The sequence below is a fragment of the Myotis nattereri genome (assembly GCF_964212035.1).
Source record: "Myotis nattereri genome assembly, chromosome: 15".
Taxonomy (NCBI): domain Eukaryota; kingdom Metazoa; phylum Chordata; class Mammalia; order Chiroptera; family Vespertilionidae; genus Myotis; species Myotis nattereri.
The window spans coordinates 47,342,403-47,369,981 of NC_138090.1; the positions used below are offsets into that span (position 1 = coordinate 47,342,403).

The 27,579-nt window shown below is 57.6% G+C and overlaps 1 protein-coding gene across 2 annotated transcripts; it reads right to left on the minus strand.

Annotated features, from left to right (window-relative positions):
- Window positions 1-16: 16 nt before the first annotated feature.
- STRN4 (striatin 4) lies at window positions 17-27,579 on the minus strand (the record flags this gene model as incomplete). 2 transcript variants are annotated; one of them, XM_081107072.1, is made up of 18 exons in its annotated part: window positions 17-958; window positions 1,196-1,419; window positions 2,924-3,010; window positions 3,185-3,283; window positions 3,730-3,870; window positions 4,019-4,189; window positions 5,233-5,354; window positions 5,690-5,737; window positions 5,827-6,002; window positions 7,789-7,883; window positions 8,220-8,333; window positions 8,915-9,074; window positions 12,670-12,811; window positions 14,903-15,100; window positions 17,653-17,731; window positions 18,455-18,528; window positions 19,066-19,169; window positions 27,289-27,579. In XM_081107072.1, the coding sequence occupies 17 exons, from the start codon at window positions 27,577-27,579 to the stop codon at window positions 1,250-1,252; spliced, it is 2,271 nt and encodes a 756-aa protein (XP_080963198.1). In that variant the 3' UTR covers window positions 17-958; window positions 1,196-1,249. The 2 variants fall into 2 exon arrangements, with proteins under 2 accessions (XP_080963198.1, XP_080963197.1); XM_081107071.1 differs by having other exon boundaries at window positions 7,789-7,904.

Here is a 27,579-nt window from a genome sequence, read left to right on the forward strand (position 1 = left end):
TCAGCACCGCCACCCATCTTACTCCAAAGGGTTTATTGAGGCAAGTTTCACATACGCGTCCAGGACAGGGGGCAGGTTTATAAACAGGAGTCTGGGAGGGATCTGAGGGCTCAGGTGGAATCCAAAAAAGAGTGAAATAAATAGAGGGAGAGAGTGGAGGGCCAGGAGAGGAGACAGACAGACTATCACACAGTGATAACGACATGGGGGCAGGGGGGCTCCATTAAAATCCCATTTATTTATACAGATATACAGGGAGTTATGGGGGATCCTGGGGGACCCCACTCCATCCTCCATGCCCCAGGGAGGGGCAAGAAGAGGACATCTCTCCCCATGGGTGACCCTGTGAGGGGTAGGGGACTGCCCTTGGAGGGTTGAGGAAGGTAGGGGCAGGTGCCTCCCCAGAGGGCACCGCCTGCTCCCTGGGCATTACTGGCCCCGGAGGCGTTGGGTAGTGTCTGGAAAGCTGTGCTGAGGGAACTGGAGGGAGGGTGGTGGACTGGGTGTGCTTCTGGGTGGGCCAGGCCCAGCACTCCCACTGAGGACAGCCTGGGCCCAGCTGGCTCCATGGCTCCTGGTGGACCTAGAGCAGGGCGTCTGGGGTTCCTCCCAGCACAGCTCCCACCCAGGCCTGGAAGGATGGAGAGGAATGGGGGTTCAAAGAGAGAACCTGGCACCTTCTGGCATCTTGGAAAAGCTGATCCCCAAGGACACCCAGCCCTGGTTGTGCTGCCCCCAGAAGGCAGCTAGGAGACCAGGAGTGGGTGTCAGGGCAGAGATGAAACTCCTGGAGGCCATCTTGGAGGGTGATTCCTGAAGGAGGCAACTCCTCAGGCTGAGTGCTGGGGAAGGGCAGGCCATGGGGGAGGGCCTCCTGCGGAAAGGGCCTTTAGCACCACCAGACTCAAGGCAGGCAGGAAGAGGCTGGGCCTCCGGGCCTCCAGGCTGAGGCTGTCACCTGTGGGAGACAGAAGGGAGGGGAGACTGAACCATGACCTGCAGGACACAAGAGGTAAGGCAGCTCTGGGTCCCTCCAGGCCTCAGCCCTCCTCTGAATGCCCAGGGACTACACAGGACGCCCCAACTGTGACTGCAGGACTTGCCACCCTAGGAAGGGCCAGGCAAAGAGTGTGGGTGAGGACACAGGGGATTCTGCCCTCCTGGGCCCAGCCTCCCTCTTAGCCCAGCTCCTCACCTCAGTCCCACCTGCCCAGCCTCGCTCCCCGGCCAGGGCGGGGCCAGGTGGGCATCATACAAAGACCTTGGCCAGGGCATCGGCGCCCGCACTGGCGATGAGGGCCTTGCTGGGGTGGCAGGCGACGGCATGGATGGCCTCCTCGTGCTTCTTGCGGTGGGCCGTGATCTCCTGCACACACGTCTTGTTGTCCAGGCTCCACAGACGCAGGGAGCAGTCGTGGCCTGCGCAGGTGTAGGCAGAGCGAGCGGTCACCCAGCAACTCTGGACCCACAGTTCCTTGCTCAGATCCGACCCCCGACCCCTCGGCTGGCCTGTCCCAAGGCCTCGGAGTCAGGTGGAGACTCAATTCTTCTCTTGCCTCCTCTGCCCAGTCACCTCCTGACATCCCCGCCTGTCACCCTCCATCTAGTCACAAGTGTTTACTGAACAACTACTATGTATGGGGCCCTGGGGCTACAGTGAGAAAAACAGGCAAATCTCCCTCCCGCCATGGGAGACAGTAAACAAGAAAACAGAATAAACAACGCCAGGTGGTCGCGAGTGCTGTGGGCGTAAGTCGGTCAGTGTGAGGACAGAATGGCCAAGGGAGTCAGGAAGAAAAGCCTTCCAAGCAGTGGGCACAGGCGGGGGGCGGGGGCCTGAGGACTGACAGGAAGCACATGGGCTGCAACAGCCTGAGCAGCGGTGGCGGGGGAGGCGGTGGTCAGAGCTGGGCTGGGCCTTGGGGGCCATGAGCCACCAGAGGGAGGTGGCCTGACTGAGGTGTTAGAACAGCGGTTCTCAACCTGTGGGTCGCGACCCCTTTGGGGGTCGAACAACCCTTTCACAGGGGTCGCCTAAGACCATCGGAAAACACATATATAATGACATATTGTTTTTGTGATTAATCACTATGCTTTAATTATGTTCAATTTGTAACAGTGAAATTGGGGGCCACCACATGAGGAACGGTATTAAAGGGTCGCGGCATTAGGAAGGTTGAGAATCACTGTGTTAGAAGGACCAGGCTGCGGAGGAGGCTGGAGGGTGCTGGCCCCTGTACTGAGTCCCCTCTGCCAGGGCTACATCTCCCTGACCACACCCTCGCCCACCTCCTCGGAGGCAGCTGCTGCCATCAGGGGCAGACAGAGAGCAGGAGAAGTCCAGGCCCGTACACACCCTCCCCCACCCTTGCTCACCCTTCTGTGCACTCCCTCTCTCACACCCCACGGAGATCCCACCCTGCGGAGCAGAGGCAGACGGCAGCCCCGTTCCCACCAGCCCACACCCATCACCCCCTGGGGAGCTGCGGCCCCTTCTCCAGTGGCCACATCGCACCCCATCCCTTCAAGGGGCCGCAGCACAGTCGCTGGGCCCCAGTGCCCTTAACCACAGAGCAGGGCGGCAGCAAATGCTATAAAAGCTCGTGGGGCCCGAATCAAATAGACCAGAACGTCAACGCCTGCAACCCACTGGGCTGTGCCAGTGACGTAAGTTTCCACTTCTGTGTAATGGGGATAAAAGTACCAACCTCGTCGGGTTATTCCGAGGAAAGGAGATGATGTAGGAAAGCGCCTAGGATGGGCTCTGCTCACAGGGCTTTGCTGCCACCATCATGACCACCTTTCTTCCTGCCCTAAGGCTCCCTGCCCAGCCGCCCCGCCTTAGGAGTCCACCGAGCACTCCCTCGGGGCCGGGGCCCACCCGGCTGGGAAGGCACATGCTTGCTCCTTACGAGCAACTTACTTCCTGACATCAAGAACACGCCATTGGGGTCCACAGCCAGGCAGGTGACAGCATCCAGGTGGGCAACCATGGAGTGCACGCATTTCCCTGAGGGCAGAGGGCGGCGGGTTACGGTCCATGGTCGGCCTCACCCGGGAAGGTGGGGCCTAGAAAGGGTGCTCAGAGCCTCCAATGTGGACACCAGGGGTTCTGTGTCTGAGCCTGGCCCACCCACCTCCCACAAGCACAGGGAGTTGGGGGGCCAGGAAGGCAGGGCCTCACCTGTCCGGTTGTCCAGGAAGCGGATGCCTCTGTCGTCATGGGCGGTGATGGTGAGGGGCTGGTTTGGGTGACTCACCACCTGGTTGATCTGGGTTGGGCCTGGAAGGGAAAGCAGGGAGGAGGGACATCAGGGGGAAATTGGGGGACAAGGACAAAGGCAAGAGGAAGACCATTCTGCCACATCCCCGTCTGCCTAGAAGAGGAGGGCGGGGCACCCAGGCCATGCCCTTCTCAGGCCAGTGTCTCCTCTGCACAATGGGCACAGGGCCTGTCTTGGAGTGGGCAGGAGGGGTGACGGACGTTGAGGTGGCTCGTCCATGCCACCAAGTGGGCCGACAGGCAAGTCCCTGACACTCTCCCTCCACTTAGCCCTCCCGGGACTCGGGGCTGTCCATTAGGGCAGTGGCTGAGGCCTCATCTCCCTCCCACTCAGAGCCCCCAAGGGGGTGGGGAGCCATCTGCAGCTGACCGAGGCTGTCACCAAAGCCACAGGAGAACTGTGGCCTTGGAGGCATTCAGATCCCAGCCCTGGCGGGGCCCCTTACCGCTGCTCCCCTGGGACTCCAGCGTGAGGAGGGCACTGCCAGCCTCCAGGTCATACAGGACGGTGTCGCCAGAGCGGAAGGAGGCCACGATGTGGGCAGGCTCGGTGCTGGTGAAGGCCACTGAGGTGGGGATCCTGTGATCTGAGGGCGGAGGGGATGGACGGTTGCCTAACAGACCGGTCCTGCCCTGGGCCTGGGGTGCAGGCGTCACCCTCCTCGCAGAGCCTCCAGCTCTATACGGCTCCTGAGTGAGGCGTCAGGGTCCCCACTGTCCCCGTCCCTCACTCACCGCTGGCTGTGGGGAAGGTACAGAGGCAGGCCGGGCTGCTGCTGCTGGGGTCCCAGATGCGGATGGTGCCATCGGCGGAGCAGGAGGCGAGACGCTGGGAGGTGGGGCTGAAGGCCAGGCCCCACACCGCGTCCCCGTGGCCCTCCAGGACGTGGCTCAGCACACTGGGGTCTGGACCCACCGAGGGCGGGGGAGGGGGGAGATGGACTGTGTCAGGGCCGCCAGCCCCATCGTGGACAGCCTGGAGCACAAGCTCTGCCACACTCACCCAGCCTCAGCCCCAAAGCGCCAGGCCTCGGACCTGGCACCACCGCCAAGCACCCTAGTGGCTGCTCACACTCTGACCGCTAATCTGGGAAGATTTTAGGGCTCTGAAGGCAGCCCAGCATGGAAGCTCCAGAGGGCAGGGATGCCCGTTCCCTGCTGTCCCCTGGGGCCCATCGTAGTGCTTAAAGTGAGCACCCGACAGGTTCCTTTTAAAACCTAGTTAAGGAAGAAGGGACAATGATGCCCCTGGCCCCAGACCCTTCTTTGAAGCCTGGGCGCTGAGGGTTGGGCCCCCCCGGGCCCTGCAGTCCTTCCTGCCCCTGCGCACCAGCCTTGCCGTCTCTCCAAAGCCCTCTGGTCACTCCCACCACTGCCTCTCTGGTCGCTGTGTCAACACAGGGGTGTCTGGTCGGGCCATGCTGATGCCCCATGGGTGGCCGTTCGTTTGGCCCAGAGCACACACTGCCAGGGACCGACCCCTGACCTCTCCCAGGGTAGGACTGCTCTCAGGAAAACGGTGTAGCTCCTTAAGGGAGACACAGACCTCTGAACTCTACCAAACAGGATGCTGCATGGAGCCATGTGTGTGAACAAATAGGTTATCAAAACAGGGGTCAGGGAGCAGGGACAGACCCTGAGCAGAGGTTACTTCTCCACTGAACTCTTAAAGGTGCCTGCAAGCCGGCCGCCTGCTCTCCTTTCTCCTCCCGCCTGCCCCGCTCAGAGACACGCAGAGCGCTGCCAGGGCCCCCCAAGCCGACGCCGAGTCAGCTCAGCCATCTCGTCTGACTGCCGCATGCTGAGTCACGCTGTTCCCCGCTCAACCAGGCTGAGCACCCCCCGCCAGCCCCTGCCGTGTTAGGCATGGGCGGATGCTGGCTACACGTGCGGAGGGAAGAGGCCCCAGTGGACGACGGTGGGGGAAGGAAGGGCAGGAGCTGTCTCACCGTAACCATCGTAGGGGTCCATGTTGAGGTCTGGAATCTTCCAGCTGTGGATGCGGGCATCTGCCCCACCACTGTAACAGTATTCACTGTTGCTGCCCATGGCTACTGCCAACACGGGGCCCCTGGAGGATTCAAAGTGGGGGGAAACGAAAAACTCAACGCTCGCCCCTCCCCAGGACCTTGCCGTTCTTTCTCTACCAGCGTTTTCCGGGGGTGGCCGACAGGAATCCAGCTTCTGGGGTTTCTGTTGTGCCACCCGGGCAACTTGTCCGTCCTCTGCCTTCCCTCACCCCATGTCTATTTCCTCCTCCAAAGGCTGTGCTGGGAGCCAGCTGTGGGGGCACTGCAGAGCATCCAGGGCCAGGGGTGTGTGTGCAGAGAGCCCCAGGGACTCAACCCTCCTGCTGCCCCGCCTCCTGTCACCACCCCCTGCCTTTGGGGGCACCTCCCTCCCTACCTGTGAGCCCGGAAGGCATGGATAGGTTCCACGTCTTGTGCAGCATTCCTGTGGGAGACAGGTGTCACCGAGAGCCCCTCATCACCTGTACCTGGGCCCCAATGCCCCCTCCACCACCCTTGGGGTTGTGCCCTCACTTCTTGGCGGTGACAGCCTTCTGCAGGTTCCAGAGCTTGAGCGTGCCGTCCTCGGAAGCGGTGAGCAAAGCCGACTGGCTGTGGTGGAAAGCCAGGGAGCGAATGCCATCGTAGTGTGACCGAAGGGTGAACTTGGGGTTCCACGTCTTCTTAAAGGCATCTTTGCTGTCAGACAGCTGGGGGGTGGGGGGAGCTGCCTCAGTGTCTCCTCCTCCACCCCAGCAGTCGCACAGATATTCGCATCCAGGACTCCAAGGACTCGTCCTCCACCACCAAGACCCAGGTGAAGCACCCCACAGCCTGGCCTCCAGCCCGAGGCTCCCCTCTTCTTCCTGGCCCTGCAGCAGCCCCTCACTCAACAAGGTGTTACTGTGTGCAGGGCTGTGCCTGGTTCTGAAGAGACAAAGGTGAGCCCAAACCCTTGGGATTTCGCAGGGGGCGGGGGGGCTGGGGAGACACTCAGATCATCCCACCTGTGCACAGGCTTATAAACTACAAGCAGTGCTACGAGTTGAAAATGTACTGGGAGGCCCAGCCTGGCTGGCTCAGTGGTTGAGCATCGACCTATGAACCAGGAGGTCACGGTTCGATTCTTGGTCAGGGCACATGCCCAGGTTGCGGGCTCAGTCCCTGGCGGGGGATGTGCAGGAGGCAGCCGATAATTCTGTCTCATCACTGATGTTTCTCTCTCGCTCTCCCTTCCTCTCTGAAATCAATAAGAATATATTAAAAATAAAAAATGTACTGGGAGGAGGCACTGCCTCTGTGGGGTCAGCAGCTTTCCTCCTGAGCAAGTGACGAATAAGTAGGACTTAACCAGATGGGGGGAAGGGACTGAGGAAGGACACTGCATGTGCACAGTCCCTGCGGCAGGAGGCAGCAAGGATGGACCCAGAGCCTGCGAGGAGCCCTGGGCGCAGGAAGCATGGGGGAGAGTGGCTGAGGTGTGGAAATGGCGACAAGTACACCCAATGGGAAGAGACTGGGGAGCAAAATCCCAGAAACACTGCACATGCCCTGGAGGGTGGGGGTGTCGCTGAGTGAAGGACCTTGTAGAAAAAAAGCAAAGCTCAGTGCCCTCCCCCCGATAGAGCTCACACCTGACAAACCCTGTCACCGAGGCTTCGTCCCACGGCCCCGCCCCAGCTGCCACTTCTGCCACATTCTTTAGGGCCACAGGCTCTGCCGTGTGCGACCCCCTCACTCACACACTCCCCAGGAAGCGTCAGACTCGGGGCAGCTCCCCCACTCAAAACTTGGCTCTGGCCCCGTTCCCAGCCTCCCACCGCTGTGCCTGACGCACTGGGGTCATCAGCCACCCGAGATCCTGCTAGACGCTCTGGGGGGTGTCCTGTCACCTGTGCCGGAAAGTGCACACGCACCCGATCCCACATTCCCAGGTGGCCGGGGTCCCCCACGGGTCTCAGGCTAGGAGCACTGGCCCTCAAGTTCCCTTTCATTCCCGCCCGACTGCGCCACCAGCCCCCACCCGCACAGACTGGCCTGATTTCTTAGTTGTTGGCTGGAGGCCATCTTCCCTCCAAAGGTCTGCTCAAGTCCCACCTTCTGCAGTGTCTTACCCGCACTGCTGCCCGCCGAGCCCCTTCCTCCTGATGCTGCATTTAGCTTCGCTCCCCCTGGCCCTGCCCCCAGCAGGTGGGTCCTGGACTTGAGGTGCCCATGAGTAAGCCGGGCGGGGAGGGACGGCCCCTGGAGAAGGAGCCTGGCACCGTGATTAAGACACAGGCTCCAGAGTCTTCTAGGCTCTGCGCTGGTGAGCCTGTCAGGCCCGAGCCTGTCTGCATCGCACCCCATGTCTAACAGCTGAGCGGCGGAAGGGCTCACACGGCCCTCACGTGTAGGGACTGAGCACGGGCCGTGCACAGCCAGCGCTCAGCAGATGCTGCCACTGTGCAGAACGCCCAGTGGGGGTCGTGGGGGGTGGGCACCCTGAGAACTTACGTCACAGCTGAGGTCGTTGTCATTGGTGACGGTGAGATCTGCCAAGTCCCCCAGGCTCACCTCCCCGCCCCCGATAGTGTCCATGATGAAAACGTCTGAGGAGAAGCCAAAGGAACCTGGTGGGGGGAGGGGAGGGAGGAGGCAGAGAGGGGCCGGGGGAGAGAGAGAGGCAGAGAGGCGGAGAGAGAGGTGAGGTGTGAGAGAGACAGGGAGAGGTCAAGATCAAGAATCACAGCTGGAGAGAAAGAGACAGGGAGAGACAGGCAGGCAGGCAGACAGGGCAGGACAAAAAGAGGGGGAGACAGAGACAGACAGACGAACTTTTGGGACAGGGAGGCTGCAAACTAGGGGCCGGGCCTGGACCCTGAGGACACAGAAGCCCTGGGCTCAGCTCTGCAGCCTCCCTCTGCCAGGGTGGAGGGGCCTCTTACCTTCGTGTGGCCGAGGCTGAGGTGTGCCAGGAGGCGGTCCTGTCACTTTGGGGGGCAGCCCATCCACATCCCGAAGGTCGGCCAAAATTCCCTGGAGTTTGACCCGCCGGCTTTCTACAGGGATGCGGCACCAGGCAGAGTCACCACCCGTTCAACCCAGCCATGCACAGGCGCCTCCTTCCCCACCAGAAGCCGCTCCCGTGGGAGCTGGGGGGCCCTGGCCCAGAGTGCACTGGGGCTCACGGTGGGGTGGGGATGGACAGAGGAGACTGAGCGGGGACCCTCCATGGACCATCCTGGCAGAAACCTCGGTCTCCAGCCATGTCCCGTGACCCCGAGGGCCTCCCAGCTCAGAGTCCCAGGGCCGGAGGAAGAGGCAGCACTGCCCTGACTGCCTCTCCCCGCTGGTCCCATCCTGTTTCCTCCCTGAGGCCCGCAAGAACTGGACACACGCGTGCACAAGGCTGGCAGCCCCACGTCAGGAAGAACCGGGCCTGCCTGTGTCCCCACGGGGATTTTCCAGGGAAGGGGTGCAGGCCTGGCTGCTGTGGCGCGGCCCTCCTGCTCTCCCTCGGCCCCCCTCCTCTCAGGAAGTATGTCCATCCGGTGGAGACCCTGGGGCAGGAAGCAGCTGCAGGCAGCTGTGTGTGCCCCTGCTGCCCTCGGTGAGGCTGGCCAGAAAACCCTCCACTCACCCAGCTCGTGGTGGGCCCCCTCTCCAGCGCATCGCCGAGGGTCCGGAGAGCCCTCCCCGTCCTCGCCTGAGCCCAGGAAATCGAACTCATTGATGGCATCCTCTGAGTCGTCCTCCTCATCTTCATCCTCTATTTCAGGCACCAGGGCCTTGGCTGGCAGCTGGGGCAGGGAGAGAAGCAGACAGTCAGGGAACTCGTGCCACAGCCAAGCCCCCCAGAGCCTCCAGGAACGGAGAAGCCAGGGCCCCTGTGAGGAACCACCGCCCCAGCCACCAGCTCCCTCCGCCAGGCCTCACTGTGGCGGCTGTGCTCCCCCTGCTGGGAGTCTCAGAGGCTGCTCCCTGCTGCAGCCCCAGCCTGAGCTTGGAGACCCCCCTCCTCCACCTCCAGCTGTGATCTCCTCACAGCCCTCCTCCTGGCTTTTGCTCAGGGTGCTCCCACTCCTCCAATCCCTGCCCCCCAACACAGTCTTTCTCATGAAGAAAAGTCAATATGACAACCTGGTTCAGGGAGAGGGTGATATGTTTGTGTCTACAAGTGTACAGAGGTGCACAAAGTGAGAACAGTGCCCTGGCTGGTGCCCTCAGTGGTTAGCGGGCCGGCCCGCACACCAAAGGGTCTCGGGTGCCATTCACAGTTAAGGTCACATACCTCGGTTGCAGGTTCAATCCCTGGGTCAGGCCTGGTCGGGGCATGTACGAAGGCAACCAATCGATATGATTCTCTCACATCGATGTTTCTCTTTCTCTCTCTCCCATCCCTCTCTCCCTCCCTTCCACTCTCTCTAAAAATCAATGGAAAATATATCCTTGGAGTGAGGATTAACAAAAAGGAAAAAATAAAAGTGAGAACAGACCCAGGAACGTAACAGTAAGAGTAACAGAGCCTCATCAAACACTGCTGGCCTCTGCATTACTCAGTGCACTGAGTAAGACTCAAACCTATGATTTCACATCTCAGAACATGACAGTTACGACTGTTGTACGTATTATCTCATCATTACACATGGAGAGATGGGGCTGAGCAAAGTGAAGCTCCGTGCCCCAGGTTCTCCAAGTCTTCCTGAGAGGTTTCTAGATTGGCTGAGTTTTTGTTTTCTTATATAACCAGCACACGCTACTTTTAGAATGAGAAAAACAACACAGTTCCTCCACTCTGAGAACAGACTGCTGGGCAAGCGAATAATGAGTTTGCCAAGTTTTCCACAGCTGGTCTAACCGAGGGCAGGAACCAAACCATCAGTTTCCCTCAGTTTACAAGCCTGTTTTACAATCCCCATCCCCTTTAGACACAGCCTTATGGAAGACATCTAGCACGTGATTCTCTCCCTCTCACCATGACATTTTACACGAAGAACCATCCAGGGTGTGTGTGCATTTGGAACCTCAAACACTGCACCTAAGGCTTAAGGGACTTCCAGAATTTTCCAATTTTGACATCTGAGTTCTGTTTTAAGTGCTACGTTAAGAACACACCCCAACCAATACTGGGATCCTGATGACACCAGACTCAACCACCTCCTCTTCTCCTTCCTAAATGGTCCCTGACTAGACTGTGTCCTGGGCAGCCACGGGGCCAGCCTCACTCACACTGCAGACTCCTCAAGGGCATGCTGAACCCCTCCCACAGGCTCAGCACCCCAAGCTGGGTTTGGAGGGTACATACTTGCAGGCAACACCTTTCAGGCATCCGTGAGGGGCCAGCCCCTGGCCTGTGTGAGGGGACCAGAGGGATGGCACCATGGGCGGGCGCCCTCCTCTTCCTTCCCAGGAGACCTAGCGCCAAGTTGTAAACAGCAGGCCCAGAGAAGCACTGCAGGAGTTGGGGCTCACAGGACTGTGGAGCCATACAGGGGCCCTGAACAGCCACCTGCCTGTGCCTGCGCTCCCCCTGCTCAGTCCCACCAATGCCACCACTGAGCACTCAGCGCGGCAGCCACTGTGCAGCCAAGGCTTCCTATGTGCTCAACAATCCAGAGACAGGGACCATTATCCTCTGAAACTGAAGTGAAGACAAGAGAATCAGGTAGCCAACGTTACACAGCTAGGCCCGGGCCAGCCTGGGAGCCATGAGCAGGTCTTTCAAATCAGTCTGGTCACTGAAGATCTGTTGGGTGGGCAAGGGGAGGCATGACACCCTAGCCCCGTGGTCGGCAAACCGCGGCTCGCGAGCCACATGCGGCCCTTTGGCCCCTTGAATGTGGCTCTTCCACAAAATACCACGTGCGGGCGCGCACGTACAGTGCGATTGAAACTTCGTGGCCCATGCGCAGAAGTCGGTATTTTGTGGAAGAGCCACACTCAAGGGGCCAAAGGGCCGCATGTGGCTCGCGAGCCGCGGTTTGCCGAGCCGCACTTTGCCGACCACTGCTGTAGACAATAAGCCACCCACAGGCTCGTAGCACGGAGCAGTGGAAGATGCAAATGCCTAAGGAAATATGAAAAGCCAGCAATAATTTCTCTGCAGGAGGAGCAGAGAGGAGTGGGAAGGTTTCCCAGAGGAGGCTGAGGTAAGACGTGCACAGCAGTGAAAATCCTAGTGGGGGGCAGTGGGGACCAGGCATTCTGGACCAGGGGACAATGCTGGAGAGCCCGTGCTCAGAGACCTGCTGGTTCTCCTGTAAACCCTAGGGTCTGGCTCTGTGCACTCCCTCCACTCAGTGAATGCAGTGAGCACCTGTCTGGGCTGTCACACTGGAGAGAATGTGGAGGCCAGGACAGACCTGGCCCCTCACAAGGATGGGGCAGGAGGGATACAGACCCAATACCAGACAGGGAGGACCCAGAGTGGTTCAGGTGGGACAGGGGACCTCCAAGAGGCTCCTGAGCCTGTGGAGGAAAGGGGAGCAAGGGTGAGTCAGGGAAGAATTCCTGGAGGAAGGGGTGTGTCTAAGGTGAGTCTAAAGAAGGAAGGAGTCTGAGGAAAGGCTGGGTGAATAAAAGACCATCTCCACAGTCCCCGGCCGGCACTTCACAGGTATTTGCCCCTGACCCCACTGTGGCACACGGTTGCTGACAAGCCTGCGATGCCCACAAGCGCCTCCACGTCAGCAACGATGTCTCCACACCCCGGCTGCCAGCACAGAGCTGGTCCACAAAGGCCCACACTGATGTTTACTGGACAGGTGAGACTATGCCGTGCCTAAGGTCAGCGCCGTCCTGAGGGTGAAATGTGGTGGGAGCCGTATCTCGAGGCCCAGCTGAGGGGATCTGGACGCTACCCTGTGGTCAGAGTCCCCGACAACAACAGACGGGACACGCGTGTCCCCCGAAGCCCACGAAGCGCTCCAGCCCGGCTCCAGGCTGAGCCCGGCCCAGCTGCACTCGTTGAGGGAGCGGAGAGAGAGCAGCGAGAAGGCCAGAGGGGAGCTCACACTCTGCTGTGGGAGACAGAGCCACAGTCACACCAAAAACAGTATCTGCGTATGACGGATCAGACAGCCCGAAGGAGAGAGCGCTGCCAGAGGGCACCATGGGGCGGGCCTGGTCTGGAGTTCAGGAAAGGCCTCTCGGGAAGCCCTGGGCGGAGGGAGGATGGAGAGAACAGGGTGCAGGCGGGCAGAGGCGGCCCTCACAGCGGAGACCTGGCTCCTCTGACGGTGACTGAGGCAAGGCGACGGGGACCTGGGGTGTGGTCAGGCCACACAGCCCACAGAGGGAGCCCCGAGAGCATCCACAGGGGCACCCTGTTCCTGGTACACAAAGCAGGGGGATCCCCTGGGAGGAGGAGGAGCGCTTCCTTCGGCTCACACGCACCTTCACGCGCTGCTTCTTGTGCTGCACGCTGTCCAGCTCGTCGTCCTCATCGCTGTCTTCGTCCTCACAGTTCTGCAGGAAGGGGATCTGCTCCAGCACCGAGCCACCCAAGCGCTCTTTGCCATCTTTGCCTGCTGCATTCCTGCCCACACAGGGGGTAAAGGGGGCATTAGTCCTGCCATGTGACAAAGCTCAGATGCCAGGGTGAGGCTTGGTGGCCAGAGCCTGGGCCCAGCTCTCAGGGGGCTGACCCACCATGAGCCAGAGGAGCCTTGACTGTGATCAGACACAGGGCTTCAAGCCAGTGTCTCCCTAACAGATGCTCACCCGACTCAAACCCCCTTGTGGACCACAGACTGGGCCAACTCCTCACTGAGCTCGACTCCGAGTTCCAGGGGACCAGCCCCCAACCCTGACCACAGGTCTCCCCACGTGTGCTGAGTCAGGAGAGCTGGATGAGAAAATGCCACTGACTCAGCAGCCGCCGTTCCCATGGCCCGGTGAAACCACAAACACAGGCCAGGTGAGCGACAGAGACGCACCCGGGAGGAATGGGAAACTGGTCACCACCGATGCGGGCCCTACCGCCAGGGGCCATGCCAAGCCTGCAGGGGTGGGGAACCTTTTTTCTGCCAGGGGCCATTTATAACACCATTTGCGAGCCATGTAAAATTATCAACTTAAAAACTGGCCTGCTCTATTTGGTCAAACATTTAATTAACTCACCCCTGACGCCGTGGCAGGGCCAGACCAATGACTTCACGGGCCTTCTATGGCCCTCGGGCAGACCTTCCCGCCCCTGCTCCTGAGACTTGGTCAGTGTATGGTCCTGGCCCGGTACAGAGCGCTTTCCTCCAGGCAGCCAGATCCGTCACTCGCTTCCTGGCCCCCCATGTGTATCCTCCCAGCAGCACATCTCTGCGCTCAGCTGCTGGGACACCATTCCCGGGTTCCTCCCACCGCTGCCGGAGCTCAGCCTCCTTTGCTGCTGCCTCCCTCAGCTTTTCTCTGGCCTCTAGACACAAGAGCCCCAGGGCTCAGTCCTCAGACCTCCTGTTTGTACTGCCAGCTACACTCTCTCCTTCAGAGACTGCAAAGACCGCTGTGTGCTGGTGAACAGACGTACATTTAGGAATCAAGCGCCCAGCCCCAGCTCCAGGCTGGCTACTCACGACCTACACTGGGTCACCAGGCACCCCGAACCCCACCCGTCCTAAACAGCCCCCTTGGTGTGCCGCTCTTCGCCTTCCCCATCTCGGTCAGTGCTGCTCCCAGCTGCTCAGACCAGCCCTGGAGGCAGCTCTAGTTTTGTCTCTCTCCCTCACATCCAACCCTTTAAATCGTGCCGACTTCCCCTAAAAACCCACTGAGAAGCTAACCACTTCTCACCCTTCCACCTAACGTCTGCCTTCTCTGCCTGGGCGCTGCAGTTGTCCCCCAACTGGTCTCCCTCCCACACTCCTGCCCCCTGCAGCGATGCCGTCCTGAAGCAGACGGCGGGCATCAGATCACATCACACCGCTGCTGGAAACCACGGGCTTCCCACAGCCCCAGAAGAGAATCCAAACTCCTTATCTCAACCAGCGAGGCCGTCTGATCTGACTCCTGAGATTTCAGCCTCACCACAGACCGCAGGCCCCACCGCCGCCTCGCTGGCCTGCTGCTGCTTCCGGAACATGCCAGGTCTCCTCCGCCTCAGAACCTTCCCACGTGCTGTTCCCTCTGCCCAGAACACTCATTCTCGCTCCAACTACTGATGTGGCTCGTCCTCCATTTCCTGTACTTCCCTGCCCAAACACCACCTCCACCAAGAGGTCCTATTACCTACCCTACCCAGAGCGGCACATTCTTCCCGTCACTCTTTCTTACTACCTTTCCTTTTCTTCTCAGCACCGACATCACATCACTGATTCTGACGAGTAACAGTTATGGCTGAGAATGAACAAGTAAGAGCTCCTCAAAGGGGGCGCCTCAGGAGGGGGCCAGGGGGAGATGAGCCGTGGTGTGCTATCAGCATTGAGGCAAGGCCCTGGGAGAGTAGGTACAGGGGACCCCGGACAAAATCGGGGCTCCCACAATGAACAGACAGAGGGTTCTGGAATAAGCGAGCCCACAATGTGTTTAAGAAGGACGTGGCCAGCAGGGCCCCGGGGGCGCGGCTCACTTTTCCGACACTGGCTTCCGCAGGAGGGAGGAGGCACAGAGGGACGGACCGTCAGACCCAAGGGCTCACCTCTTGATCTGTTCCTCGATCTGTTTCACCAGCAGTGACTCCCCACCGCTGAGCCCGCCGGGGCCTGGTGTGGCCCTGGGGCCCCCTTCGCTGGGCTCCACGGTCCCGTTGATCTCCAGTGAGCGTCCCAGGAGGGAGCGCACACGCTTGGACCGCATGTCCAGGATGGTGTCCGTGTAGCCCACCTCTTCCAGGTACCTGCAGGGAAGCAGAGCCGGGAGGGTCAGGTGCCCTGAGCCCTCTTTACATACGGGGCTCGTGGAAAGGACAGCACATTGGGACTGCCTTTTTGGAGGGGCAACTTAAGACTACACACCAAAAATTTCAATAAGCAGCCCCCGACCCCGCTGTTTCACTTCAATACAGTGGTGGCGCTACACACCAGTGCTGTGGCACCGATGCTCACTGCGATGCTGTGCAGGAGGCCCAAACACGGGGGCCGACCGACACGTCTACTGACGAGGACTGTGGGAGCAAATTACCCGCGGGGACATGAGGCAGACACTAAACAAGGAAGAGCGCCATGGGGAGCTGGCCACGACAAATGGCTTAACAAAAATTGTAAGTGACATGTTCCATACAATTCAAGTGTTTGTTTTTTTTAAAAAGGTGATAATCATTAAAATAACAATAATAAAGTTAAAAAGCCCTGGCCTGTGTGGTTCAGTGGTTAGAGTGTTGGCCCGCACACCAAAGGGTTGTGGGTTTGATTCCTGGTCAAGGGCATGTCCCTGGGTTTGCAGGTTTGATCCTCATCCAGGTCAGGACCCTGCAGGAGGCAACCAATCAATGTGTGCCTCTCATGTCAATGTTTCTCTCTCTCCCTCCCTCCATTTTTCCCTCCAAATCTCTAAATCGATGGAAATATCCTCACGTAAAGATTAAAAATAAAGTGTTAATGAGTATGTAAGTATAGAACACACACACACACACACATTTGTAGCCCCCACAGGCCAAGAAAGACACACACTAAACTTAAGAGTCGCCAGTGACCGCTGAAGAATGGGACTAGCCCAGTGATGGCGAACCTTCTGAGCTTGGCGTGTCAGCATTTTGAAAAACCCTAACTTAACTCTGGTGCCGTGTCACATACAGAAATTTTTTGATATTTGCAACCATAGTAAAACAAAGCTTTATATTTTTGATATTTATTTTATATATTTAAATGCCATTTAACAAAGAAAAATCAACCAAAAAAGTGAGTTCGTGTGTCACCTCTGACACGCGTGTCATAGGTTCGCCATCACTGGGCTAGGGACATAGAGGAATTTTGGAACTTACTCTATTCACTCTACAAATGAGCATGTATTACTTTGGCAACTTATTTATTTAATCCTCACCCAAAGTATGTTTATTGACGAGAGAGAGAGAGAGAGAGAGAGAGAGAGAGAGAGAGAGAGAGAGAGAAACACACATTAATAACATTGATTGGTTGCCTCCCATATGAGCCCCGACTGGGGATTGAACCGGCAACCTCTTGGTGCACAGGACGACACGCTAAGCAACTGAGCCATCTGCAGGGCTAATCCCACAATTAAAACAACTGAAGCCCACTGGGCTGTCTGAAAGCGGGGGAGAGGGGGTGGCTTCAAAAGATGTGAGGTGAGTGCCTGCTGGTCCTCAGGAGGCTCCCTGAAAGCCTTCTGTTCACCATGCCCCTGTCCCTTTGGGACCCTGCCCCTCGCACATTAGACAGGACTCGCCTTCCCTGTCGTCTCATCCTGGGCGCCTGCGTGCATGAGGCTTCCCCTCCCACCACGGGAGGAGGGAAGCATGGGGTGAAGAAGTTGGGCTCTGGGCGCAGACTGACCGAGATCACCCCTCAGACCCTCTGCTTCTGTTAGCTGTGTGACTTTATGCAAGCAGGTCACTCTCTTCACCTTGGGTTTTCGTCTGTGACAATGAGGGGAGCGGGCAGGTCTGCCCCACGGGGACTCAGTGAGGAAGCGGGGTGTGCCAGGTGTTTAGCACAGTGCCAGGCGTATACCAGGTAGCTGGCAAGTGTTGCCTGTTGCAATCATGTTGTTGTTATTGTTTGCAATAACACTTAAGTTAGCAATTTCACTACCAGATATTAACTTAAGGAAATCAAAGACATCGACAAATAACTTCCTGACGTTTGTTACACTGTCTATAAAAACATCTTCAATAAGATAAACAAGAAGGGATTGGCTATGGCAAGTTATGGTTACTCATGCCACAGACTATTACACAGTTCTTCAACCCATGCAACCTAATTGATATGAAAAGACGTTCACAACACTGAGCAAAAGCAACGCATTAGAAAACACGGTGAAGGGGAAGCCCGTTTATAAAACACATACACAAACACAAATGCACAGCCATGAAGAGACTGATAGCATATATGCCAAAGTGTTTATGGGGGATGAAGTTCCTTGGGTGATGGAATTATGAGTGATTTCTATTTTTTGTTTCCCTATATTTCCCAAATTTTCTGAAAAACACACATCTCTTTAGTAATAAAAAATAATTTAACATTACTGCTAAAAAAAGAAAAGCAACAGGCATTTGGGGTTGCATTCCAAGAGTGGGGGTCTTCCCCGCCTGCCTCCTGCATCGAATCTTCCCGCCCTCTCCCCAGGCGGCTCCACCTACATGGTGACAGGCCATCTCAGCTGTGTCCCCAGTGGGGACAGGCAGGGCTGGGGAGTCTTCAGGCTTATCTCCCAAGCCAGGCATGGCCTTCGTCCCCCTGCCCCGCCCCCACACCCGTCCCTCTGCACACTCACTGTCGAAGAAGTTGCCGCCCCTCCTTCCACACCAGTGGGCTGTTCTCCAGGGTGACCGACTCCACAGGGCCATTGGAGACTGGGGGATGGAGAGAAAGGAGACAGACTGTTGTAGTCAGGGTACCACACATACCCATCACCCCCACCCCCAGCTTCCTCACCCTCAAACCCAAACTGGTCACTGTCATGGGTTCTGCAGAGTCACTTTCTGAGTGTTTGAAACCTACTCTTCCCTCCGCGCTCCTTATCTCTAGTCTCCTGACTGGTCATTCCCCAAACCACCCCCAGAGTATCTTCAGACTCAGCTCTAGTTACGCTATTTTCCCACACAGGAAGCTGGCCTAATTCTGAGAGAACGGGCAGGCTCAACTGGGTCCAAGCCCAGCTCTGCCACTTCCCAGGTGTGACCCTGAGCTGGTTAGTTTACCTGTATGAGCCTCATTTCCTCTTCTGAGAAATAAAGCCAATGACAGCAGTACCTACGCCTTTTGGGATTGTTGTGTGGATTAAAGGAGATCATCTGTTCATTTTATTCATCAAATATTGATGGGGCCTGTGTGTCTGTCTCTACTGCACACAGGGACAGCAGGCAGGACTGGGCTTCTTCACCACTGCCCACCCTGCCTCTCCCCAGGGGTCCACTCCGTGCCCCCTGCCTGACAGAGCAGCCTGTGGGGAGGGGCCCTGAGAGCGAGTCAATCCCTCCCCAGCCCCCGCCAATGCTGCTTCCTATGGAGCAAAGGAAGAAGAGGCGGTTCGGTTTGGGGAGGGGGGCAAGTAGGGAGGTTCGGGGGGGGGGTACCTTGTTCTGACAGTTCTGGCTTCTTCTCTCCCTGGTTCGGGTCTGTCCCAAACTTCAGTTTGTGATATTTAGCCCTAAAGGAGCAAAGGAGTGACAAATGAGACCGAAGCGTAGACACGACAGCACTCACCTCAGGCACCCCAAACTCCCAGCCCCCCCAATCCACTCTCCTTCCTCGGAGGCTGAGCTCCCCAACCTGCCCACAGTATAAAGCAGCCCGGGGGGGGGGGGGGGCGCGCGCCACACATGGCTGTGAAGAACCCTCTCTCCAGAGCCTGGCAGGCTGGGCTGCTATGCCAGCCCCAGGAGTCCTGAAAGAAGTCCTCACTCTCCAGAAGCCATGGTACCCATCAGGCCAGTGGGAGAGATGAGACATTATGAACAGATGGTGTTTGGCACACAGCGGCCACCATCACTATGAATACTGTCACGGGTGTCTAACCTGGATCCACCTGCTATGTCTCATTCTGTCCCCTCTCCTAGCACCGCAGAGTACTGGTGACGGGAGAGCGCCCGATCCCAGCTCTCCCTCGGTGGAAGGCTGCAGCCGGCCTCTCACCCTCTGCTGGGGACTGACTTCTCAGAGGCAGGACCGGGGCAGCAGGGCTCACCTCTCCTGCTTCAGCGCATATTCTAACATCTTGATCCGCCGCACCAGGTCCGTCTTGAGATTCTCTTGCCCTTTCCTTTCTCCCTGGAGGAAAGCCACCTGAGCCTGGGGACACAGGGCAAGAGGAAGACAGCAGGGCTTAGGCTCACTGGTGTGTGTCCCTCCCTCCCTCAGGGCAATGAGCACCAGCTCCTACCCCTACAATGACAGCAGCAGCCACTTCTTCAGGCGTGAAGACCCTGAGCCAGGGTTAGATGGCCTGTGAGAGGGCAAGTGAGATCTGCTGCCAGAGTCCCTAGCACGTCACCCACAATGACAGAGCTGATGAGAGTCCTTAACCCCTGAAATCAAAGCGGGGCCAGCGTGGGTGTAACCTCTCCCTGCCTTTTGGGGAGAAGTGGGCTTGGGGATGAAGGAGGTGAGGTGGGCGTTAATAGCCCTGGGGTCCTCCTCCTCCCCCACCCAAAGGCAGGTGCCGTCCCTAAGACTGCTGGTGGAGGCGGCTCACTATTTCCACCAGAGCATCTATCTCTGGGAGGCGTAGGAAGCTACTTCTGGAGTTTAGGGACAAGAGTAGGTGGCTTGGCTCAGCTGCTGCTCCAATGCGAAGCTTTACCACTGTGGGGACCAATCGTCCCACTGGAGTCTGCCCAGAATGAGGGAGACGTGCCACAGACATGACCCAGGGCCCCTGCCAACCACTTCACACCGTCTGCTGGCACGGGCTGCCCCCGTCTGCTCTGGTCTGTCAACAGGTCATCTGGAGACACTCGGCCAACGACCTGCGAGGCAGGATCCTGGCCCCTGGCCACGTTCCGGAGGCCCTGGCCAAAGCCCTGAGTGCAGGACTCGCCCCTGGCTTCTCCCCAAGGGCGCCACTGTTCTGGGCTGGGGCAGCCTCAGCTCCAGGCCCACTCGCCCACCCACCTGCGGCACGATCTCAGGTGGGTCATGGGCTTTCTCTGAGCCTCCATTTCCCCTTCTATAAAATGGGGCTTATGAGAGTGTCTGCCCCTCGTGTTAAGTTTGTCTCAGTCCAAGACCTAGCACAGAAGACAGGCCAATACATGCCAACTCCTGCCTCTTATTTTTATTCTCCCTGTCCATCCTTCCTCAAGTTGACATGGGCTCCATCCTTTGTGGGAGCTATGGTCCCTCTGAGACCCTAGACCCATCAGCAGGGATGTCTGTGGCTTACAGGCCTCCTGCCACCATGCACAGCACAGCTGCGTCTACTGCACCCAATCCCCGCACATCATGTGCTTGCTGAAAAGAACTTCAGTGCCCCCACCAGAAGCCGCAGTCTGGCCCCAGACACCTTTTCCAGGCTGAGCCCATTCTCAAAGCCTTGCTCCAGGACTGCCAGTTCCCGGCAGCCTCTCAGGTGCCACCTGCACTGCTCTCCCTCTCCCTGGGGCTCGCAGGGCCCTGACCTCTCTGGCCTGTGCATGTGGGGTGCAGCACAGCCCTGATCACCTCTGTCCTGCTCCAGGGCCACGTCTCACCTCAGCTTAGCAGAGAACTGAACACAAGCTGAGTACTGCCTGGCACTGACTGGGGCCGGGGAAACAGGCACACTCATACACCTTCGTTGGGGTCATAAACTGATGCACTCTCGCTGGAGGGCAATCTGGCCAGACCTATAAAAATTTTAAATGCACATTCCTTTTGTCTTAGCAGTTCCACTTCTAGGGATTATGGGAACTTATTGTACTTGTAGGAATTTATCCTTCAGGCACAATGGCAATGGTAGGTTCCTTTTGAAAAGATAAAAAGGGACGCTCATGCATTAATATATGACAAAAGTATCATTCATTCATTCACCTACCCCAAATATTTACTTTATTTTAAAAATATTTTATTGATTTTTTTTTTTTTTTTTTTAGAGAGGCAGGGAGAGAGAAGAAAACATCAATGTGAACGGAATATTGATTGGCTGACCCCTACTGGGGATCAGGCCCACAATCTGGGCATGTTCTCTGACAGGGAACTGAGTTGGCAACCTTTGGTGCCCGAGACAATGCCCAACCAACAGAGCCACACCAGGCAGTGCTACTGCCCAAATATTAATTGAGCCCCAACTACGTATCAGGTACAGTTGTAGACAGAAGATACAGTGCTGAACAAGGCGTGGCTGACATTCTGGTAATACATCTGGTGGGGCAAACAATGAACGAATATATACATGTCACCAGGTGTGCCATGGAAAAGAAGCCTCATCTGTCCCTTGTGAGGACGGAACTTCTTCCCCCTCCTTCACACTTTTTTCTCTCTACCGTTTAAATCAACACACACATATTCACAATGATCAACATCTTGTAAGTTTGAATTTCCATCCTTTTTAAAAATATATATTTTTTTATTGATTTCAGAGAGGGAGGGAGAGGGAGAGATGGAAACATCAATGCTGAGAGAGAATCGTTGATCAGCTGCCTCCTGCACGCCCCCCACTGGGGACCGAGCCCACAGTCCAGGCTGGTGCCCCTGACCAGAATCAAACCCAAGACCCTTCAGTCTGCAGGTCAACGCTCTATCCACTGAGCCAAACTGGCCAGGGCTGAATTTCCATCCTTTATGTATCTTCTCAGTCCCCCAAGTCTACCTGTCCACGAGTCGTTTTAGAAGGTGGGGGAAGAGGTGATCACCAAACACAGCCCCGAGGTACTTGCTCACTATCCTTCCTGCTCTCCTGGGCTTCCATTAGAGAGCTTTCCGCTCCCCAGCGCCAGCACAGCCTGCTGAGAGCCTACATTCACCCAACATCCCACACCAGCAACTGCCTGTAACAAGCCAGGGACTGTGAGCACTGGAGGAATAAGGAGAAGACGAGGGGTTCCTGTCCCCACAGAGTTGTCCGTCCAGTGCAGAAGACAGGCAAAAGCAGCGACAGCCAACACTCCTGTGACGAGGGCCACCAAGAGGGAGCAAAGGATGTTATGGGGACACGGACACCGAATCCAGCTCTGGAGGTGAGAAGCAGTGACAGCGGCTAAGGCCTGAAGGCTCATCCGAAGTTAGCCAGGGCAGTGGGGTGTGCCGCTGGCAGAGGACAGATAAAAGGTGCGTGGTGATTTCAGGAACTCTAAAAGGGCCAGTACGTGCGCCCCTATGTTCACTGCAGCATCTATAATAACGAAAGCGTAATATGCTAATTAGACCGGATGCCGGGCAGTGGGGGCCTGAGCCCCTCGAACGAATTTCGTGCATCGGGCCTCTAGTTATTTACAATAACGAAGATTTGGAAGCAGCCCAAGTGTCCATGAGTAGATGAGTGGATAGAGAAGCTGTGGTACATTTACACAATGGGATACTACGCAGCCACGAAAAAGGAAATCTTAACTTTTGCAACAGTATGGATGGACCTGGGGAGCATTATGCCAAGTGAAATAAGCCAGTCAGAGAAAGACAACTACCATATGATTTCACTTATTTGTGGAATCTAATGAAAAAAATAAACTAACAAACAAAATAAAAACAGACTCACAGAGAGAGATCAGACTGACAGCTGTCAGAGGGGAGAGGGGTTGCAGTGCTGGGTGAAAAAAGTGACGAGATTAAGCAAAGAAAAAAACACACTCATAAATACAGACAACAGTATGGTGATTACCAGAGAAAGGGAGATAGAGGGAGGCAGAAGACACTAAAGGGAGGATAAATGGTGATGGAAGGAGACTTGACTTGTAGTGAACACACAATACAAAATACGGATGATGTAGTATAGACTTATATACCTGAAACCTATATAATTGTATTACCCAATGCCATCCCAATGAATTCAATAAAACATTTTTTTAAAGGAGCATATAGAAGAAATCATAAAGAAAAATAAAAGACCAGTATGGCCACATGAAAATGTTACAAAGGTAATTTCAGCTATAATGTGGAGAACAGATGGCTGGGGAAGGGGGTGGGTGGGTGGGATGGCAAAGCTAAAGGCAGAGAGACCAGTCACACAAGGAGGCAGTCCCGGAAATCCCAGGAGCCCAGACTGAGATTGGGGCTGGGGCTGGGGCAGCGAGGAGATGAGGGAATTTCAGGTAATGGGGAGGGGCTGATAATACCCAGCCACTTTTGTCTGTGAGTGAAGAAAGTGGAGCATCTCATCGGCCCACTCTGCTCTGTGCCCGCTTCCCAGTTCTTCTGGTGAGGGAGGGAGAAAGCACCAGAAACATGTGGCTGAAGGGTCCCAAGGCAGCGGGATCCCGCGGGAAGGGGAAGAGCTGGTGGCCAGTCCCTGTTCGCTGGCAAACGCCAGCAGCCACCACTGCCTGATCTGCCAGTGCCGCGGCGGCTGCCAGTAAGTCTGGAATCTGGAAGTTCTCTACTCAGCAGATCCACCCACTGCCGCTTCCTCTGGCCAGGCTGTTCGAACACACACAAGCCCAGGACAGCTCTGAGGCATGGCTGCCGCCTCTCCTCCAGCTGTTCGCTCTGTCAGCCAGGCAACATCTCAAAGGCTTCCCCAGGAGCCTTAGCATCTAGTCCTCCCAGGAGCTGATGCCTCTCTATCCCTCTGCTGACCTTTCCGTCCCTGCTCCCAGGCACAGGTTCCCCAGAGGGTCTCACCCAGCCCCACATCTCCTCCTTCCCAAGCTCCAGGATGAGCACCCATGGATCCCTCAAAGCTCCTTGAGGCTAGAAGTGGGGAGGGGTCAGACCCGCACCTCCTCTGCTGCCATATTCGCCACATCTCTCTGCCGCTGCTCCTACATGAACGTCCAACTCAGATTCCGCCATGAGGGTCCCCCTGTCCTCAAGGACGGGCTCCCCTTTTAGAAATGCCACAGATCATGGGCACGACCACATCGTGCAGCGTTCTGTGTAGCCTCCTGTTAGCCTGCAAGTTTCTGAAGGGCGGAAACCACACCACCTACTTCTTGGACTAACACCCCTGGCAAAGTCCTGCTTACTGTATTATCAGACCCAATCTACACCGCCTCCCTGCTCCAATCTTTGGGTGCCTCTTGGGAGCACCTCATGACGGGCCGCCTTTTCTGCCAATCCACACACACTGCGCCCTGACTGCACAGCAGGCCCTGTGCGAAGAGCTGCTGTACTGTCATTCAGAGAAAAGGTATTCAGACTTCACCAGAAACACTGAACTCGGTCTAAGCCTTAAAAAATCTCACAGGAGGCCCCAGCTGGTTTGGCTCAGTGGATAAAACGTTGGCTTGTGGACTGAAGGGTCCCAAGTTCGATTCCAGTCAAGGGCACATGCCCGGGTTGTGGGCTCGATCCCCAGTAGGGGGCGTGCAGGAGGCAGCCGATCAATGATTCTCTCTTATCATTGATGTTTCTATCTCTCTCCTTCTCCCTTCCTGTCTGAAATCAATAAATATGTGTGTGTATGTGTATATATGAATTTACATTAGTTCACACAAACACTCCATCCATGCTTTTGTTCACACACATATATATACACATACACACAAACACACACACACACACACACACACACACACACACACACATATATATATATATATATATATATATATATATATATATGAATCTCACAGAAGTCACACCTCTGTAAGTGATAAGTGACCTGCTGATGGGAGTGGAAACATGGGGCAACTAGGCAGAACCAACCACCACTTTACAAACAGATCTATTCTGCTATTCCACCGTCTATTCCACTTACATTTATACAGGGCCATATGGACATCCACTGCAGCCATTTCTCCCGGGGAAAAAACTGCTAACAAGCTAAAAGTCCATCAACAAATGAGCTATGGTGCGAACATCCAATGGGCCACAGTTATCAAAAATAATAAAGAGCTCTCTGTGCTGATATGAAAGGATCACCAGGCATGAGTATGTGAAAAAAAGTCACAAAATGATACATATAATGGCCTCTTTTTATAGCAATAATAGCTGGGAGGGGGGGAGGAGAGGAGGAGAGGGACAAAGGGGACTTTCCCCTTTCACTTATACATGTACGTTTACACACTTCGAAGGTCTTTGAGTTTTTACTAAAGTAACAGAACAAAAGTACAAAGTGATGCTGGAGCCAAGACATGGACAGCATAACTGGGTGCTTCCCACAAATCCTCTCGAACTGCAAGAAGGGCCAGTAAGTGAGGGAAAAAGCACATCTTTTCTCTCGTTGGTCTCCATGAGCAGGTGGGGGGGGCATGACGTCCCAGAGACCAAGATTCAAGCCCAGCTCCGCTGTGACTGTTTGGATGACCCTGGGGAGCCACTGAGCTTGCTCAGAACAGCTTTCCCATTTGTATTGGACGGCAGAGGAAGAGAACATGGGCTTGAAGACCGACAGACCAACCCTACCACCCACAGGCTGTGATCCTAGACCAGTGGTCGGCAAACTGCGGCTCGCGAGCCACATGCGGCTCTTTGGCCCCTTGAGTGCGGCTCTTCCACAAAACACCGACTTCTGCGCACGGGCCACGAAGTTTCGATCGCACTGTACGTGCGCACCCGCACGTGGTATTTTGTGGAAGAGCCACACTCAAGGGGCCAAAGAGCCGCATGTGGCTCACGAGCCGCAGTTTGCCGACTACGGTCCTAGACTAATCACTGACCCTCTCAAAGGCTCCGTTTCCACCTATTATTTCAAAAGGGAGCGAGGAGATAATATCACCTACCCTCCCGGGAGGTTGCAGGGATCACAGGATAACATATACAAGGTGTTCAATACAGTGCCTGGTGCATAGCATGTGCTCAGCCAGCAGCAGCTGCTGCATTACTGCTGCGTGGGGGCGAGGACATTGGCGCTGCCTACACGGTGCGTGAGGGGATGATCTAACGGGCCGTGTGCTGGGAAGAGTGCAGGGAAGAGTGGGACACAAAAGCGAGGGGCGCTTACATAAGGAGCCCTCCCCACCCCAGGCCTCGGCTACCTACAGCTAAGACCCTAGCGGGGAGAACTGTGCGCTGCTGTCTTTATTCGTCCTATGGACAGAATTCGAGTCCGTTACTCATCTGGGTCCCCACCTCGCACAGAAGGGTGCACATCGGAAGGAGAACAGACGGGCTGGAAGAAGACACCGACTTCTGCTAGTAGCACCCCAGCGGAGGAACCCCAGACTCCCCGCAACTCCTCACCGGACCCCTTCAACCCCTCACAACGCCGCGAGTGGACCCACACTTCTCAAAGTCACAAAATCCAGCGCAGCTCGTCAGGCTCCCACACGCCATCTCCGGGCTCATTCCTCTCCCAGCCGCTCCACGCACCGTGGGGTCCTTTCCCATGACGCCCGCAAACACGTCTCCCCTCGGGATGCCCCTCAGATGCTCCTTCCCGCTGCCTCCCTGCTCCACAAACCGCTCCCCCTGCCATCCCAGGGAGCCCCGGCTCCCCACCGCCCCCTTCCCAGGCGCCCTGGTCTCCACGATGCACATGCCTGCCCCCCGCTCCAGCCCAGGGCTCCCCACCGGCCACCCCGCACACCTCTCCCATCTGCGGGCCACCCCCCGCCCCTCCACACCCCGGTCTGCAGCTCCTGCTCTCGAGCTCTTCCGCACGGGCTCCCGAGGGCACGACTTTGGGACAACTTCCCTACACTCGGTAGCCACACATGCCAGGGCTCCCCAAGTTTCCTCCCCCATGAGGAGGGCGCGCCCCATCATCCTGGAACCCCTCCAGACCCCCCACCCCCACCCGCCGTGACCCCCGGGGTCCTCACACAGCCATCGTTGCGTTCCCTCTGTCCAAACTCCCCGAAACACCCCGCGTCCCCGGCTCCGCGACTTCCTCTCCCCACTCGGGCCTGATCCCGGCCCGACGCTCCCGCCCGCGGCGGGTCCCCGGTGCCCCGTCCCCCCGACGCCCCACCACCTCCCACCCGCCCCGGCTCGGACGGGGGTGGGCGTCCCTCTGCACCCAGAGCTTCTGCTCCCGCCACCAAGCCCTCCGGCACCTCCTCCCAGCACCCGCGGCTGAGTCCTCCGGGCCCCTCCGGCCCCGCCACCGGTCCGCTCGCTCCCGCGGCCACTGCCAGCGCGTCTGGTCCCGGCGCCCCTTCCCTCCGCCGGCCGCGGCCCGGCCCTCCCGCCCCGGGGCCCCCGCCCGCCCGCCCCTAGGAGCCCCGGTGCCCCCGGGACCCACTCGGACGGCCCCCGACTCCCGCTGCGGGCCGGTCGCGGTCCCCGCCCGCCCCCCCGGCCGTCCCGGCGGCCATTGCTCCAAGATGGCGGCGGCGGCGGCGGCGGGTGAGGCCGGGCCGGGCCGGGCGGGGGTCGGGGTCCGGGGGGCGCTCACCTGCAGCTCGGCGCGCTCGGCCTCCCAGCGGGCCTTCTCCGCTTCGAAGCGCGCCCACTCGTGCTGGATAAAGTGCAGGATCCCGGGCAAGCTCAGGGGCTCCGGCCCCGCCGTGGGGCCGGGACTGCCCCCGCCGCCGCCGCCGCCGCCCCCCTTCGCGGCCGGGCCGGGCCCGGGAGCGGGGGCAGAGACCGGGACGACGCCCGTCGGGCCGGGGCCCGCACCGGAGCCGAGCGGGCGGCAGGAGGAGGCGGCGGCGGCGACCGCGGCGGCCGCTCGCTCCTCCATCAT